A 14,753-nucleotide genomic window follows, 5' to 3' on the forward strand; every position below is an offset into this window, starting at 1 on the left:
TCGCCATCCCCCGCCGGGCTTCGGCACAATGTGCAGCGGCGACGCCCAAGCGCTCTCTGAGCGCCGAACGATGCCGAGTCGCTCCAGGGTAGCGAACGCCGCTTTTGCCACCGCCAGCTTCGTCGGCTCGAGGCGGCGTGCCCGGGCGTAGACCGGTGGCCCGACGGTGGGGATGTGATGGGCCACCGCGTGCTTGATGGCCCCCGCCGAGAAGGTGGGCCACGTGAGGGCCGGGAAGCCGGCGAGGAGGCGGGTGAATGCGTCCGCTGCCGGAAGCGTACAGACCAACGTGGCCGGAACCGAATCGTTCGGCAAGCCGCTTGGCAAGCCGCTCGTTGAGCTGGGCAACGCACAAGCGAGCGAGCTGAACGTCTCGGCCTGGACAAGCCGTCTGCGCTTGACGTCGACCAGGAGCCCATTAGCGCACAGGAAGTCCGTGCCAAGCAGTGCCATGGGCACGTCGGCGGTGACGAACGTCCATCGGAAAACCTGCCCTCCAAACCGCAGAGAGAGGCAGCGTTTTTCCGTACATACGGATGGGCGTCCCGTTCGCGGCAAGCAGCGCGGGGCCCCCACCCGCGGCGTGCTTGTCTGACGTGCCGGCGGGAATGACACTCACCTGCGCTCCCGTGTCGCACAGGTAACGGCGCCCGGAGAAGGTGTCCGTTATGAACAGCAGGCTGCTCGAACGGCCGGCGCTCATCGCCACTATTGAGCGCCGGCCCGGGCGTTTCCCGACCCGTTGAAGGAGCACGGAGGATGACACCGCCGAGCTTCGTGGCCGAACTTGGCATGGAACCAGCACCAGGTGGTGGAGCTGGAGGAGCGCGGCTGGCTCCGCCAGGCCGGTGGAGTCGACGGGTTTCCCCGCGGTGGCGGTTTTCGCCGCGGCGGTTGGCGGGGCGTGGCGGCGTTCACGAGGTGCGTATCAGCATGCTGCTGAACATCAGCGTGCTGTAGAAGCTGATGCTGTGGAACATGCTGCTGAACATCAGCGTCGAAGGCCGTGACGGCCACGCCAACGCTCGCCCGCGTGTCCGAAGCGGCGAAGTACTTGTCCGCCTCGGCCGCCAATGCTCGGGGTTCCGTTAGCCCGGTCCCGGCCAACGCGAGGCGAACCTGCGCTGGAAGTTGGCGACGGAAAAGCGCCCGGAATAGCGAACCGGGGGCTTCGTCGCCCAACAGTGACAGCATATGGTCCATTCGGACCGACGGGCGCGTCTCACCGAGCTCGGGGAGATCCAGGAGGCGGTCGGCCCGTGCGTCGTCCATGAGGCTGAACGTGGCTAGGAGTAGCCGCTTGAGTGCCTCGTACTTGTGGCCTTTCGGTGGGTGGCGAAGGACGGACACAACTCGAGCGGCCGTGCCGGGCCCGAGGGAGGCGACGACGTGGCAATAGCGCGTGTCATCGCCAGTGAAGTGCCGAAGCTGAAATTGGGCTTCGGCCTGGACGAACCAGACTTCGGCCTGACCCTCCCAAAATTCCGGAAGTTTGACGAAGTCGGCCATGGCGATGGCGTCGCGTGTGGAAGGATCGCTCCGGCAGATCCAACGTCGAGGGTCACCAGTAAAGCGCAGCGTTACGCGCGCTGCTTGTGAGCAAGGAGGAAGCGGACAAGCGGTAACATATAAACGTCTTTATTGTAAGACTACACTGTAACACTTCCGGGCTGGTCGCCCGGTGTATATCATGAGGCCACGCCTACCCCTCGGGCGTGGCCACCGCCCACTTGGTGCGTGGAATGATGTCACCACGCCAGTGGGCTTTTGTGTCCGCCACACGGTCTTGTTTCCTAATATTCAGGATTTAGCCAAAAGAATGGCAATGTCAAAATGTTTAACCATAATTGCTTTGTTCCTGGATGCAAATCGGCCTCATGCAAATATAGGAATACGAGAAATGTCCCGGGATGAGAGGTGGATCGAGTTCCTCCCATTTCCTGTTAATACAACAGAGTGGTGCTGATGCAAACCACGGACGTATACAATAAACCTGGACCCGCAACGCGTCTATCGCTCCCACGCGAGCTAATGAAGTCACCGGAAGCAGTCTGGCGGCCATGTTGGTGTGACACTCCCACCGCCCTGTGAAACTTGAAACTAGTCAGTTCGTTCATCAGGTGTTCAACGTACTTTGACAATTTTATGCCATCTTTTCGCCAGAAGTGTGATTTTTTTTCAAGGATGCCACTGCGTGCAGCATTTGGTTGCACCAATATCTCGGGAAAAGGATCAAAATTTACATTTCATCGTTAAGTAGTTTGGCTGGACTCAAGTTCATGATACGCCCCTGTTTGATTTTTACTTCAATACCTGCACCGGCATAAATGATCCGGAATAGAAAAAAAATGTCAAATTAAGTACTCTCTCTTGGTCATAACCGATAACTGTTTAAACACACGGCACAGCCTCTTGATCTTGGATCAGATCGGGATGGACATGTTCATTTGGTCATCATGTGAAGGTACTCTATATTGTCTCTTTCATCCTTAGACGGGAGTGGGACAAATTTTTGGTTCCGGAAGACTGTCCAGGATGTCGTATTCCTCAAGGTTGGGTCACCTCATGTGCTCCGAGCAGTGTGATTTGGGCATCGGCGTTGTCTACGTAATCGTTGGACGGATTTTTCGTTTGTCCTGGAAGCCTGGATTTTGGAAGAGCACGTGTTGGGATTGTGCAGGTGGTGAAACTATCCCAATGTTGAATATCCTTGATTCTAGATCCCATTTTTTATGTTGTGAATGGTCACCTGATTATCCAGAGTTGTGCTCTGCATTGTTAACATATGAACTTTGCTTTATGCTGAGTAAATGTCATTGCAGCAAAAGGCTCACTTTGGCTCACTTCCTTTTCACTTCCTCTTCGGCTCACTTCCTTTCCACTTCCTCTTCGGCTCACTTCCTTTCCACTTCCTCTTCGGCTCACTTCCTTTCCACTTCCTCTTTGGCTCACTTCCTTTCCGCTTCCTCTTTGGCTCACTTCCTTTCCGCTTCCTCTTTGGCTCACTTCCTTTCCGCTTCCTCTTTGGCTCACTTCCTTTCCACTTCCTCTTCGGCTCACTTCCTTTCCACTTCCTCTTCGGCTCACTTCCTTTCCACTTCCTCTTCGGCTCACTTCCTTTCCACTTCCTGTTCGGCTCACTTCCTTTCCACTTCCTCTTTGGCTCACTTCCTTTCCACTTCCTCTTCGGCTCACTTCCTTTCCACTTCCTCTTCGGCTCACTTCCCTTCCACTTCCTCTTCGGCTCACTTCCCTTCCACTTCCTCTTTGGCTCACTTCCTTTCCACTTCCTCTTCGGCTCACTTCCTTTCCACTTCCTCTTTGGCTCACTTCCTTTCCACTTCCTCTTTGGCTCACTTCCTTTCCACTTCCTCTTTGGCTCACTTCCTTTCCACTTCCTCTTTGGCTCACTTCCTTTCCACTTCCTCTTTGGCTCACTTCCTTTCCACTTCCTCTTTGGCTCACTTCCTTTCCACTTCCTCTTTGGCTCACTTCCTTTCCACTTCCTCTTTAGCTCACTTCCCTTCCACTTCCTCTTTAGCTCACTTCCCTTCCACTTCCTCTTTGGCTCACTTCCTTTCCACTTCCTCTTTGGCTCACTTCCTTTCCACTTCCTCTTCGGCTCACTTCCTTTCCACCTCCTCTTCGGCTCACTTCCTTTCCACTTCCTCTTCGGCTCACTTCCTTTCCACTTTCAATATTCCATTTGTCAACATGTGCAAGTTTCATCGGTGTAGTCAACGTGCTGTGTGACATGGCATGGGACAAAGAGCGGATGTCCTTGGCCGACGTTGAAATATGATGGCAGTGTCTGGGTTTGGAGAAACTACAAGAACATGGACTCTCCAATCATCATTCATTCGCAGTTCTCATGCACAAAAGATGATGAGCCGATGCTTACCGGGCCTAGCTGTTCTCGTGGATGGTTGTAAAGATCCGTTCTTCGCACTCTGCCACAGTGTTTACAATGTAGTGTTGGGATGTGTGTTCTCTGTCAGTGTTTGTGTTGTTTTTAACTGTCTTCACTGTATTGTCCTGACTGAACTACTTGCTTGCGACAGAACCACCTTGCTATAGGAGGAAACCTCCACTGTTGGTGATTACCTTGATACAGGGTAGACCTCCACTGATATATATTACCTTGGTGTAGGGCAGACCTCCACTGTTGGTGATTCCCTTGGTGTAGGGTAGACCTCCACTGATATATATTACCTTGGTGTAGGGCAGACCTCCACTGATAGCTATTACCTTGGTGTAGGGTAGACCTCCACTGATAGCGATTACCTTGGTGTAGGGTAGACCTCCACTGATATCTATTACCTTGGTGTAGGGTAGACCTCCACATATAGTGATTACCTTGGTGTCGGGTAGACCTCCACTGATATCTATTACCATGGTGTTGGGTAGACCACCACTGATATCTATTACCTTGGTGTAGGGTAGACCTCTACTGATAGTGATTACGTTGGCGTAGGGTAGACCTCCACTGATAGCAATTACCTTGGTGTAGGGTAGACCTCCACTGATAGCAATTACCTTGGTGTAGGGTAGACCTCCACTGATAGCGATTACCTTGGTGTAGGGTAGACCTCCACTGATAGCAATTACCTTGGTGTCGGGTAGACCTCCACTGATAGCGATTACCTTGGTGTAGGGTAGACCTCCACTGATAGCGATTACCTTGGTGTCGGGTAGACCTCCACTGATATCTATTACCTTGGTGTTTGGTAGACCACCACTGATATCTATTACCTTGGTGTAGGGCAGACCTCCACTGATATATATTACCTTGGTGTCGGGTAGACCTCCACTGATAGTGATTACGTTGGCGTAGGGTAGACCTCCACTGATAGCAATTACCTTGGTGTAGGGTAGACCTCCACTGATAGCAATTACCTTGGTGTAGGGTAGACCTCCACTGATAGCGATTACCTTGGTGTAGGGTAGACCTCCACTGATAGCAATTACCTTGGTGTCGGGTAGACCTCCACTGATAGCGATTACCTTGGTGTAGGGTAGACCTCCACTGATAGCAATTACCTTGGTGTAGGGTAGACCTCCACTGACAGCGATTACCTTGGTGTAGGGTAGACCTCCACTGACAGCGATTACCTTGGTGTAGGGTAGACCTCCACTGATATCTATTACCTTGGTGTAGGGTAGACCTCCACTGATAGCAATTACCTTGGTGTAGGGTAGACCTCCACTGATATCTATTACCTTGGTGTAGGGTAGACCTCCACTGATATCTATTACCTTGGTGTAGGGTAGACCTCCACTGATAGCGATTACCTTGGTGTAGGGTAGACCTCCACTGATATCTATTACCTTGGTGTAGGGTGGACCTCAACGTTTGGATGTCTGAATGAGCACGTTTGATATGGAGGCAGAAAACAACCACATCTTGTTTAAGAAAACAACCACATCTAACCCTAACCCTAACCCTAACCCTAACCCTTCGCACAAGGTAACGGGCACGATGGGGCGAGGCTGGCCCTGGGAGACGTCACAGAGCAGGATCACATACCTATTCCTGGCCGTTCGAAGCGGCCGGGTCATCCAAGTAATCGGGTTGTTAGGGTTCATGGTTGGCGTGGGCCAACTGTCTACCCTACACCAAGGTAATAGATATCAGTGGAGGTCTACCCTGTATCAAGGTAATCACCAACAGTGGAGGTTTCCTCCTATAGCAAGGTGGTTCTGTCGCCAGCCAGTAGTTCAGTCAGGACAATACAGTGAAGACAGAAGACGTACAGACAATACGTCGGCGTATGCCCGCGAAGGGAATGTCGGCCAGGCGGAGGCCCGTGTCCGCCGCACGGAGTGCCTGCACCGAGGCGTCGGTGGTCTGGTCGGCCGCCATGAGCGCGAAGTCCACGCTGAGGTGGACCGCGTTCGGCGTTCGCGCTGGCCCGAGAAAGACAGTCGGCCACGGCGTTGTCTTTGCCGGCGACGTGCCGGATGTCCGTGGTGAACTCCGACACGGTGGAGAAGTGGCGCTGCTGGCGGGCCGACCACGGCTCCGTGACCTTAGCCATTGCGTAGACCAACGGCTTGTGGTTGACGAAAGCCGTGAACGGGCGGCCCTCCAGGAGGTGTCGGAAATGGCGAACGGCCAGGAATAGCCCGAGCAGCTCGCGGTCGAACGTGCTGTAGTTTAACTCGTTCGGCCGGAGTTGCCGGCTGAAAAAAGCGAGTGGCTGCCAAACCCCGTCCACCCATTGCTCATGGACGGCGCCCACCGCGTAGTTGGAGGCGTCCGTAGTGAGGGCGATGGGCGCGTTGAGCACCGGGTGAGCCAGCAGCGTTGCGTCGGCGAGGGCCCGTTTGGCGCTGGCGAAGGCCGCGTCCATGGCCGCGGACCAAACAATGTCATGCTTGGCCGGCTTGCCCCGGAGGGCCTCGTAAAGGGGCCGCATGAGCTGAGCAGCGCGGGGCACGAATCGGTGATAAAAATTCACCATGCCGAGGAACTCTTGGAGGGCCTTGATGGAACGGGGACGCGGGAACGTGGTGATGGCCTCGACCTTGGTCGGCAGCGGCACGGCCCCGGTCTTGGTGATGCGGTGGCCCAAAAAGTCAACGGTCGTCGCGCCGAAGTGGCATTTGACCGGGTTGACAATTAAGCCGTGCTCACTGAGGCGACCGAACAGTGTTCGGAGGTGGAGGAGGTGCTCGGCGCGGGACGTGCTGGCGACGAGGATGTCGTCCAGATAGACGAAAAGAAACGGCAGGTCGCGCAGCACGCCGTCCATCAAGCGCTGGAACGCCTGGGCCGCGTTCTTGAGGCCAAACGGCATCCGCAAAAATTCGAACAGGCCGAACGGCGTGATGACGGCCGTCTTCGGGACATCGGCCGCCCGGACAGGTACCTGGTGGTAGCCCCGTATCAGGTCAATTTTCGAAAAGATGACCCGTCCCGCCAAACGGGCGGAAAAGTCCTGAATATGCGGGATCGGGTACCTGTCGGGGGTGGTAGCGTCATTGAGACGGCGGTAGTCGCCACACGGGCGCCATCCACCCCCCGGCTTTGGCACGATGTGCAGTGGCGAGGCCCACGCGCTATCGGAGCGCCGCACGATGCCGAGGTGCTCCAACGCGTCGAATTCGGCCTTTGCCACAGCGAGCTTGGCTGGGTTGAGGCGGCGGGCCCTGGCGTAGACCGGCGGGCCCGTAGTGGGTATGTGGTGCTCGATCCCGTGCCGCACCGCGACGGCCGAAAACGTCGGCCGCGTGAGGGCCGGGAATTCCACGAGCAGGCGAGCGAACTCGTTCGTTGCCGGGAGGGCGCACGCCAGTTCGGTCGGCGCGGAGCTGCTCATTGTGCATGCCAGGGAGCTGAAGGTCTCGGCGTGGACAAGGCGACGTCGTTTGACGTCGACCAGCAGCCCGTGCGCGCAGAGGAAGTCGGCGCCCAGCAAAGCCACGGGGACGCTGGCGGTAACAAAAGTCCATTGAAAGCGCTGGCTGCCGAAGCAGAGGGTGACGACGCGTGGGCCAAAAGTGCGTATGGCCGAGCCATTAGCAGCGACCAAAGAGGGCCCGCAAACTGCGTCCAGCCTGTCCTGCTCGGAGGCAGGTATGACGCTCAGTTGGGCGCCGGTGTCGCACAGGAAACGCCGTCCAGACGCTTTGTCCCGAATAAACAGCAAGTTGCCCGAGTGGCCGGCGCTCATGGCTGGGAATGAACGCCGGCCCGGCCGTTTCCCGACCTGCCGAAAGTGCACGGGGGCCGGCACGTCCGAGCCTTGTGTCCGAACCTGGCGTGGTAATAACACCACGCCCGGTCAGGTGGAGGCCCCGGCCGTCGTGTCGGAAGCGGGCGGTGCGGCGTGGCGGCCGCCTGTTGCACCGGCAGTTCGGCCTCCTACCGCGCAGGGCGCTCGGGCGTCGTGGGCGGCGCCTCGGACGGCGGCGGGCTCCAGGTAACCGCGCCGATGTGCTGGCCCGCCGAGGAGATCTTATCGGCTTCCCTGGCGAGGGCGCGGGAATCCGTGATCAACGTGCCAGCCAGGGCGAGGCGTACCGGGTTAGGCAGCTGACGGAGGAACAGCTCCCGGAACAGGAATGCCGGAGAGTGCTCGCCGAGCAACGAGAGCATATAGTCCATGCGCTCGGACGGGCGCGTGTCGCCGAGCTCGGGCAGGTCAAGCAGGCGCCGTGCGCGTGCTGCCGGTGAGAGGGCGAAAGCGCTGAGGAGGAGCGTCTTCAGCGCGTCGTATTTGTCAGCAGCCGGCGGGTGCTGGAGGAGGCTCAAGGCGCGGGCCGCGGTGGTGGAACCGAGCGCCGCCACAACATGGTGGAAGCGGGTGTCGTCCGCGGTGATGCCTCGCAGGGCGAACTGGGAGTCCGCCTGGGCGAACCAAACAGCCGCGTGAGTCTCCCAGAAGGTAGGTAGTTTAAGCGTCACTGCCGTATCCATGTCGGTAGGTCACCAATGAAGGAACTGCGCTCCAACGCGAGTCGAAAGAATTGACGCGACCAAAGACGGAATTCGTCCGAGTTGCTTTATTGAAACAAAACAGCTCAGGTATTCTGACAAGCCCGTTTTTCGGGCAACAATATATATACACATTTATGTCGGGAAGTTTGCCCGGCAAAAGCTATACCGGGCATGCCCGGGTGTCAAGGGCGAGCCTTGGAAAGGCGAGTCTGGACCTGCCGGGGCGTGTTTGGCTGCGGCCTGGCAAGTCGAGGCTGGGCGTGCCCGGGCGCTCTGGGCGAGCACTGGAAAGGCGATAGCGGGCATGCCCGGACGCTCTGGGCGTGCCCTGGAAAGGCGATAGCGGGCATGCCCGGACGCTCTGGGCGAGCCCTGGAAAGGCGATAGCGGGCATGCCCGGACGCTCTGGGCGAGCCCTGGAAAGGCGAGAGCGGGCATGCCCGGGAAAGACGAGACCGGGCGTGCCCGGGAGGTTCGGGCGTGCCCGGGAACAGTGAGTCCGGGCATGCCCGGGAGAGGCGCGTCTGGCCGTGTTCTGGCCGGTGCAAGGCGATTATGTACATCCAGCGGTAACCGCTACAATATAGCGCTTTTCAGGAAGCCCAAAGACGCTTTGACAGAGTGCAAAACATAATGCATAGCAAAACATAAAGACAATTGCAAAAAAAGAAGAATCAATAGGGAAATATTCAAAGCACAAAGGAGGGAGAAGGAGAGGAGATAGTCAGGGGTTAGATGCTGTGGGTTAAATGTTGAATGCAGTGTTGAACAGGTGGGTCTTGAGTGATGTTTTGAATGTGGTGAGTGAGGAGGAGTCTCTGATGGTGTGAGATAGCGAGTTCCAGAGGGTGGGAGCAGCGATGGAGAAGGCCCTGTCCCCCCAGGATCTAAATTTGGTCCGGATGGGGGGGGGGGGCGTCAGGAGGTTGCTACCAGCAGAGCGGAGGTTGCGGGTGGGAGTGTGTCTGGAGAGGAGGTCAGCCAGGTAGGATGGGGCCAGGTTATGGAGGGCTTTGTAGGTCAAGAGGAGGATTTTGTACTGGATTCTCTGGGAGATGGGGAGCCAGTGAAGCTTGTAAAGGACGGGGGTGATGTGGTCACGGGTCCGGGAATGGGTGAGTAGACGGGCAGCGGAGTTCTGAATGTATTGGAGTTTATTGGTGATTGTTGAGGGTGAACCATAGAGGAGGCTATTGCAGTAGTCCAGACGGGAAGTGATGAAGGCGTGGATGAGGGTTTCTGCAGCCACGGAGGAGAGGGATGGACGGAGACGGGCGATGTTTTTCAGGTGAAAAAAGGCTGTCTTTGTGATCTGTTTAGTGTATTTGTCGAAGGAGAGGGTTTGGTCAAAGATGATGCCAAGATTCCGGATGTGAGGGGAGGTGGATACTGGGATACCGTCGATGTTGAGGGCAAAGTTATGGGTGGACTTGGTGAGCGTTTTTGGGCCAATGATGATTATTTCAGATTTATCATAGTTAAGTTTGAGGAAGTTGATTTGAAGCCAGGATTTTATTTCAGTGATGCAGTTTGTCAGGATAGAGTGGGTGGCGGTGGAGATGGACTTGGTGGAGATGAAAAGCTGGATGTCATCGGCGAAGCAGTGGAATTGGAGACCATGACGGTGGATTAAGTGACCGAGGGGGGACAGGTAAAGGATGAAGAAGAGGGGGCCAAGAACTGAACCTTGGGGGACACCTTGGGGGAGGGGAGCAGTGGGGGATTTGCAGTTATTGATGGAGATGAACTGACGTCTGTCAGAGAGGTATGATTTAATCCAAGAGAGGGCAGTGCCGGTAATGTTAAAGGTGGTTTCAAGTCGGGTGAGGAGGATGGTGTGATCGATGGTGTCAAAGGCGGCGCTGAGGTCGAGGAGGATGAGAATGTTGAGGTTGCCAGCGTCAGAGGAGAGGAGAAGGTCGTTGGTGATTTTGAGGAGAGCAGTTTCAGTACTGTGGTTGGAGCGGAATCCGGATTGGAATGTTTCATACAGGTTATTGGCAGAGAGGTGATGTTTGAGTTGAGTGGCTACAGCGCGTTCCAAAACCTTTGACAGAAAGGGTAGGTTGGAGATGGGTCTGAAGTTATTTAGGGTGTCAGGGTTTAGTCCAGGTTTTTTCAGAATGGGGGTAACAGCAGCAATTTTGAGGGATGGTGGGACGATGCCTGTAGACAGGGAGGAGTTTATTGTTGCAATGATAAGTGGAGAGAGCGCAGGAAGGGAGGCCTTGACAAAGCTGGAGGGGATGGGCTGGAGGGCAATGATTTGATGATTGCCCTTCGGATAACCACCACCGAGAGCGGAGAAACATTGTAAGGTGAACAGACCAAGCTTATCGGACCAAGATGGCCTTCCCCGCCCCGAGACCGAATCTACACTAGAACACAAGCGCCACACCAGATGGATTTAAACAAATTTTATGGGATTGGTAGTGGGGAAGGGTGGGCATGGGTCATCACAATAACACGATTCAGGTAGTACGATGTGAACTCCCTACGGGCTGGGTCACAATAACGAGTCAAGTGCTCGGATGGGAATACCATACACTCCGTTGAGGACTTGAATTTCACATTCACCACTGCCCATCACAGACCACATGAAGAAGATGGAGTTCCAAAAAGGAATGATATAATTGGCTCCACAGTAAGTAGGCATCTCCATTTGGATGATCTCATTGTCATCTACTACGACCATCACTACCACCACTACCGGCCCCAATTAATCCCACCTTTGTGGGGTCAGCCAAGAGGGGAATTTTACCCGTCTTTCACAAGCTGATTGGCACGACAGACATTCGACCGGAGCCAATTTGGGCAGAAATTTGGCCAGAATAGCGGCCTTCTTTTTTAATGAATAAGCACTGAAAAATAGAAATCAATGCCCACTTCCACCATTAAAATGGGGGCAAAGTGGTCGGGATGAGGACCGTGCCTTCCACGGCTTCACCTGCCCGGCGTACCCGCCGCCTCCCAGCGGGTGTAGTTTTGTGGTTGCCGTTGCCTAGTACGAGCTCATCTACCTTATGATGGCATTTTCTCCATCAAGGGTTGTGCTACCCATCTCAGGCTACCCGACACCAACTGGTCCAACCGGATGGGCGTTTTTTAGGAGACACCATCTCCTTACTGGACGGTCATTGGTTCCCGAAGGGAGCTCATCCACCCTTTGTCACGTGCTGTTTCTTTGGACTACAGCGTGTCACAGTAACGCTCCCAACTGGCAAACCAGGTAGGCCTGTCGGATTAGTCACCGCCAATTTGAACCTGCGACAGGTATCACTGGGTTACGTGTGACCGACCAGTGGCAGTCCAAAGAGTGACCTGAACTCCTGCTAGCAGATGGGACATCCAGCTTAACATCCAATCGAGCAATGACAAATAGATGCATTACACAAGCAATGGTTAATAATAATAATATTACCCACAACCCCTCAGAAGCTTACAGTAGATGTCAGAGCAAATGTCCTGCACGTCGAGGCCTTTCATATTAAATGGCTGCACAACAATATCAATAAAATCACGTGTCCCATCATCAATAACACGGTGATGGTGCGTGTCAAACAGGATCCGTACATTACGTCACTCTAAGATGTCCAGCGATGAAATGTCCACCCATCTGTGGAAATGATTTGTCAAGTCTTAAAACGATGAGGAAAAATGTCTGCCGTCACTCAAAGTCAAATGACAACACCCGTCACCACATCACCAGTCGAGGACCTTCACCACGGTCGACAGCTTCCTCGTACCAATGGGCCACAAGCATTGCGTAGCTAAAAATGAGGTTTCGACCACGCATGGCCTCCCCTTCATGTACACGGAACTGGCGACACAGGAGGCCATTGGGCCACCATGCCCAAATGCCCATTTGGCCACCATGTGCAAATTCAACCTACCAGTTTATAGACCTTATTTCATGAGGTGGGAATATGCGACTTCGGCGGAACGATTATCGCCACGTGCTCTGTGAACGATTGTTCTATTGTACCTGAGACCAGAGAGAACACTCTTCCATATAAAAACGATGTTATTGCCCGTCGTTATTTCCATGCTGAGATTCAGATAAATAAATTATTTATTGCCACATTTGTGTAAAACTGTCTTTAATTCCGTTTCGTTTATTAAAATTAAGGATTCCACGCCGGCCTGGTAAGGACGCATTTGCCAGTCGCTCCATCGTCCGTCGACTCAAGTCCAAATGGGTCGCAATCCTAACGATTGGAATCCCAAGTAGGAAGTAGCATGTTGCGGCCATTTTGTTTTTCTCAGAGGAAGTAAGGAAGTAATTTGAGTGCTCAAGTGCCCCCTGTAAGAACCGACGTGGACGTTAAATATGGCTTAATTAGTTAGATCCCCTCCAGTCACTGCCCCAGATTAGTGCATAAAATGTGCAAATGTCGGCGGAAAAAAGAAAGTTAAAATCAAAATGCAGCGCATTCGACATTAGGCCGAGGAATACCCATCACTGCCCTAAAAAGGTGTACATTTTGGCCTTGTTCTCATTAGATTAAAAACATTGACAAAACCTCACCCATCATTTTCAAAAAATTATTAAAGGGTGACTGACAAATAGGGGAAAAAAAATCTGACAAGACCCAAGTGATAAAGAAACCTGTTGTTCATCACCATAATGCTATCGTGTCACAATGTCACCGTTTAGTTCAACTATTTCCCGTGTACGCTTCGACCGGCGCCACCGACTTGCCAATCGGCACACGTACCGACAGGAATCAAAAACGATGAACGCATTGAGGTGGCACGGTCTAAAATCCCATTAAAAATCCCAAGCATTCATTGCTTTCCACTCCCGCCCCAAAACGCCCCCTTTTCACCCACATCACAAAATAAGAAGAAGAAAAAAAGAAAGCAAACATTAAACCGCCCAATTTAACAAAAAAAAAGGAAAGTAAAAGTTTCCGGTGGCGACGAAGGCTTTTCAAAAGATAGAAATGCTGGCGATCCACAATCCCGTGACCTCCATGTTGTAGTCCTCAGGAAAGTATTCGGAGAAAGGACGCGGGTGACGATAGGCCCAAGGAAAAGAAGGCCGTGACGCGAACCCTTGTGAAAATGGCAAGTTGAGGGGTTTTCCCCTCTTGTTTTGGACAAGTTTGAGTGGCGGTCAAAATAAATAAAAAACAAACCCCTATCCTAAGGAAAGCTCCACTTACTCTTGCAACAAATCATGTCGAGACTCATGAACAGGAGATACAAGCAAAGGTAGCAGAGCTTGGTGTAGGAGGCGGGCGAACGTTCCCTCAAGAGACCTTCCCCAGCTCGAGCTTGTGTTGTAATGACCGCACAGAGTGGTACAAGCACGAGTCCAGCAGGCCTGCAACTGCAAAGAAACAAAACATTTGCTCAGCACACCTTCCCCCGTCGTTACCGTACGCCGATACCACGTGCTTACAACACATGGTACGTCGATAACGTTTTACAACTCCCCATGGTACAAACACTTCAGCACATGCGGCGGCCCGGCACTTCCATCGATCATGCAATGAACTGCAAATAAATGTGTACCATGTAGCGCCCCTTCCGGTGTTGGTAGGAATATTACAAGTGATGCTACAGAGGCCTTAATTGTATCATGAGGAAGAGGCCTTCACCTTATTGTCACAGTCGCTCAGTTTATGTTACTTTAGACTTGACTGAAAAAAATCTGGAGGAATTCCCATGGTTTTTGCCTTTGTCCACCATGGAAAACGCCATGTCAAGGTGTATACATTGCAGTCTGAGCGCCATTCCACGTTATCACGATGTCACAAGGCCATGAATGTCACAATGAACGACAATATTCAGTGATTGGTTATTGACCGAATGCATCATGAGTAACTGCCTTGGGTTAAAAATGGGACCATAAAAACAGTGGTATGGCTGACACATAGACAGGTAAGAAGTCTCACCTTCTTATTATTATTAATCCTCCTCTTCCCGTTATAAGAGTCAAGCTCTGTCAGCAGAAAAATAACTTGCCTCACAAAATGAGAAGCTTTAGCCGAGTCATAAAGGAGCCCGAGCCATAAAGGAGCCCGAGCCATGAAGGAGCCCGAGCCATGAAGGAGCCCGAGCCATGAAGGAGCCCGAGCCATGAAAGAGTCAGAGCCATAAAGGGGCCCATGCCATAAAGGAGCCCGAGCCATGAAGGAGCCCGAGCCATGAAAGAGTCAGAGCCATAAAGGGGCCCGTGCCATAAAGGGGCCCGTGCCATAAAGGGGCCCGTGCCATGAAGGAGCCCGAGCCATGAAGGGGCCCGTGCCATAAAGGGGCCCGTGCCATGAAGGAGCCCGAGCCATGAAGGAGACCGAGCCAT

The 14,753-nt window shown here is 53.8% G+C and overlaps 1 protein-coding gene across 2 annotated transcripts in view; it reads right to left on the minus strand.

The window, feature by feature from the left end:
• Positions 1–10,845: 10,845 nt before the first annotated feature.
• The window catches only part of LOC137427268 (endoplasmic reticulum-Golgi intermediate compartment protein 3), a 66,111-nt gene continuing 62,203 nt past the window's right edge, over positions 10,846–14,753 (minus strand). For both annotated transcript variants that reach the window (XR_013623530.1, XM_078778487.1), the window contains one exon: positions 10,846–13,778. Coding sequence is in view for 1 of the 2 variants with exons in the window: in XM_078778487.1 (XP_078634613.1) it covers positions 13,699–13,778 (80 nt within the window). In the remaining variant the exon portion in view is untranslated. The remainder of the gene's footprint in view (positions 13,779–14,753) is intronic.

This window comes from Myxine glutinosa, chromosome 5 (assembly GCF_964187855.1).
Source record: "Myxine glutinosa chromosome 5, kmMyxGlut1.1, whole genome shotgun sequence".
In the NCBI taxonomy this organism is placed as follows: Eukaryota; Metazoa; Chordata; class Myxini; order Myxiniformes; family Myxinidae; genus Myxine; species Myxine glutinosa.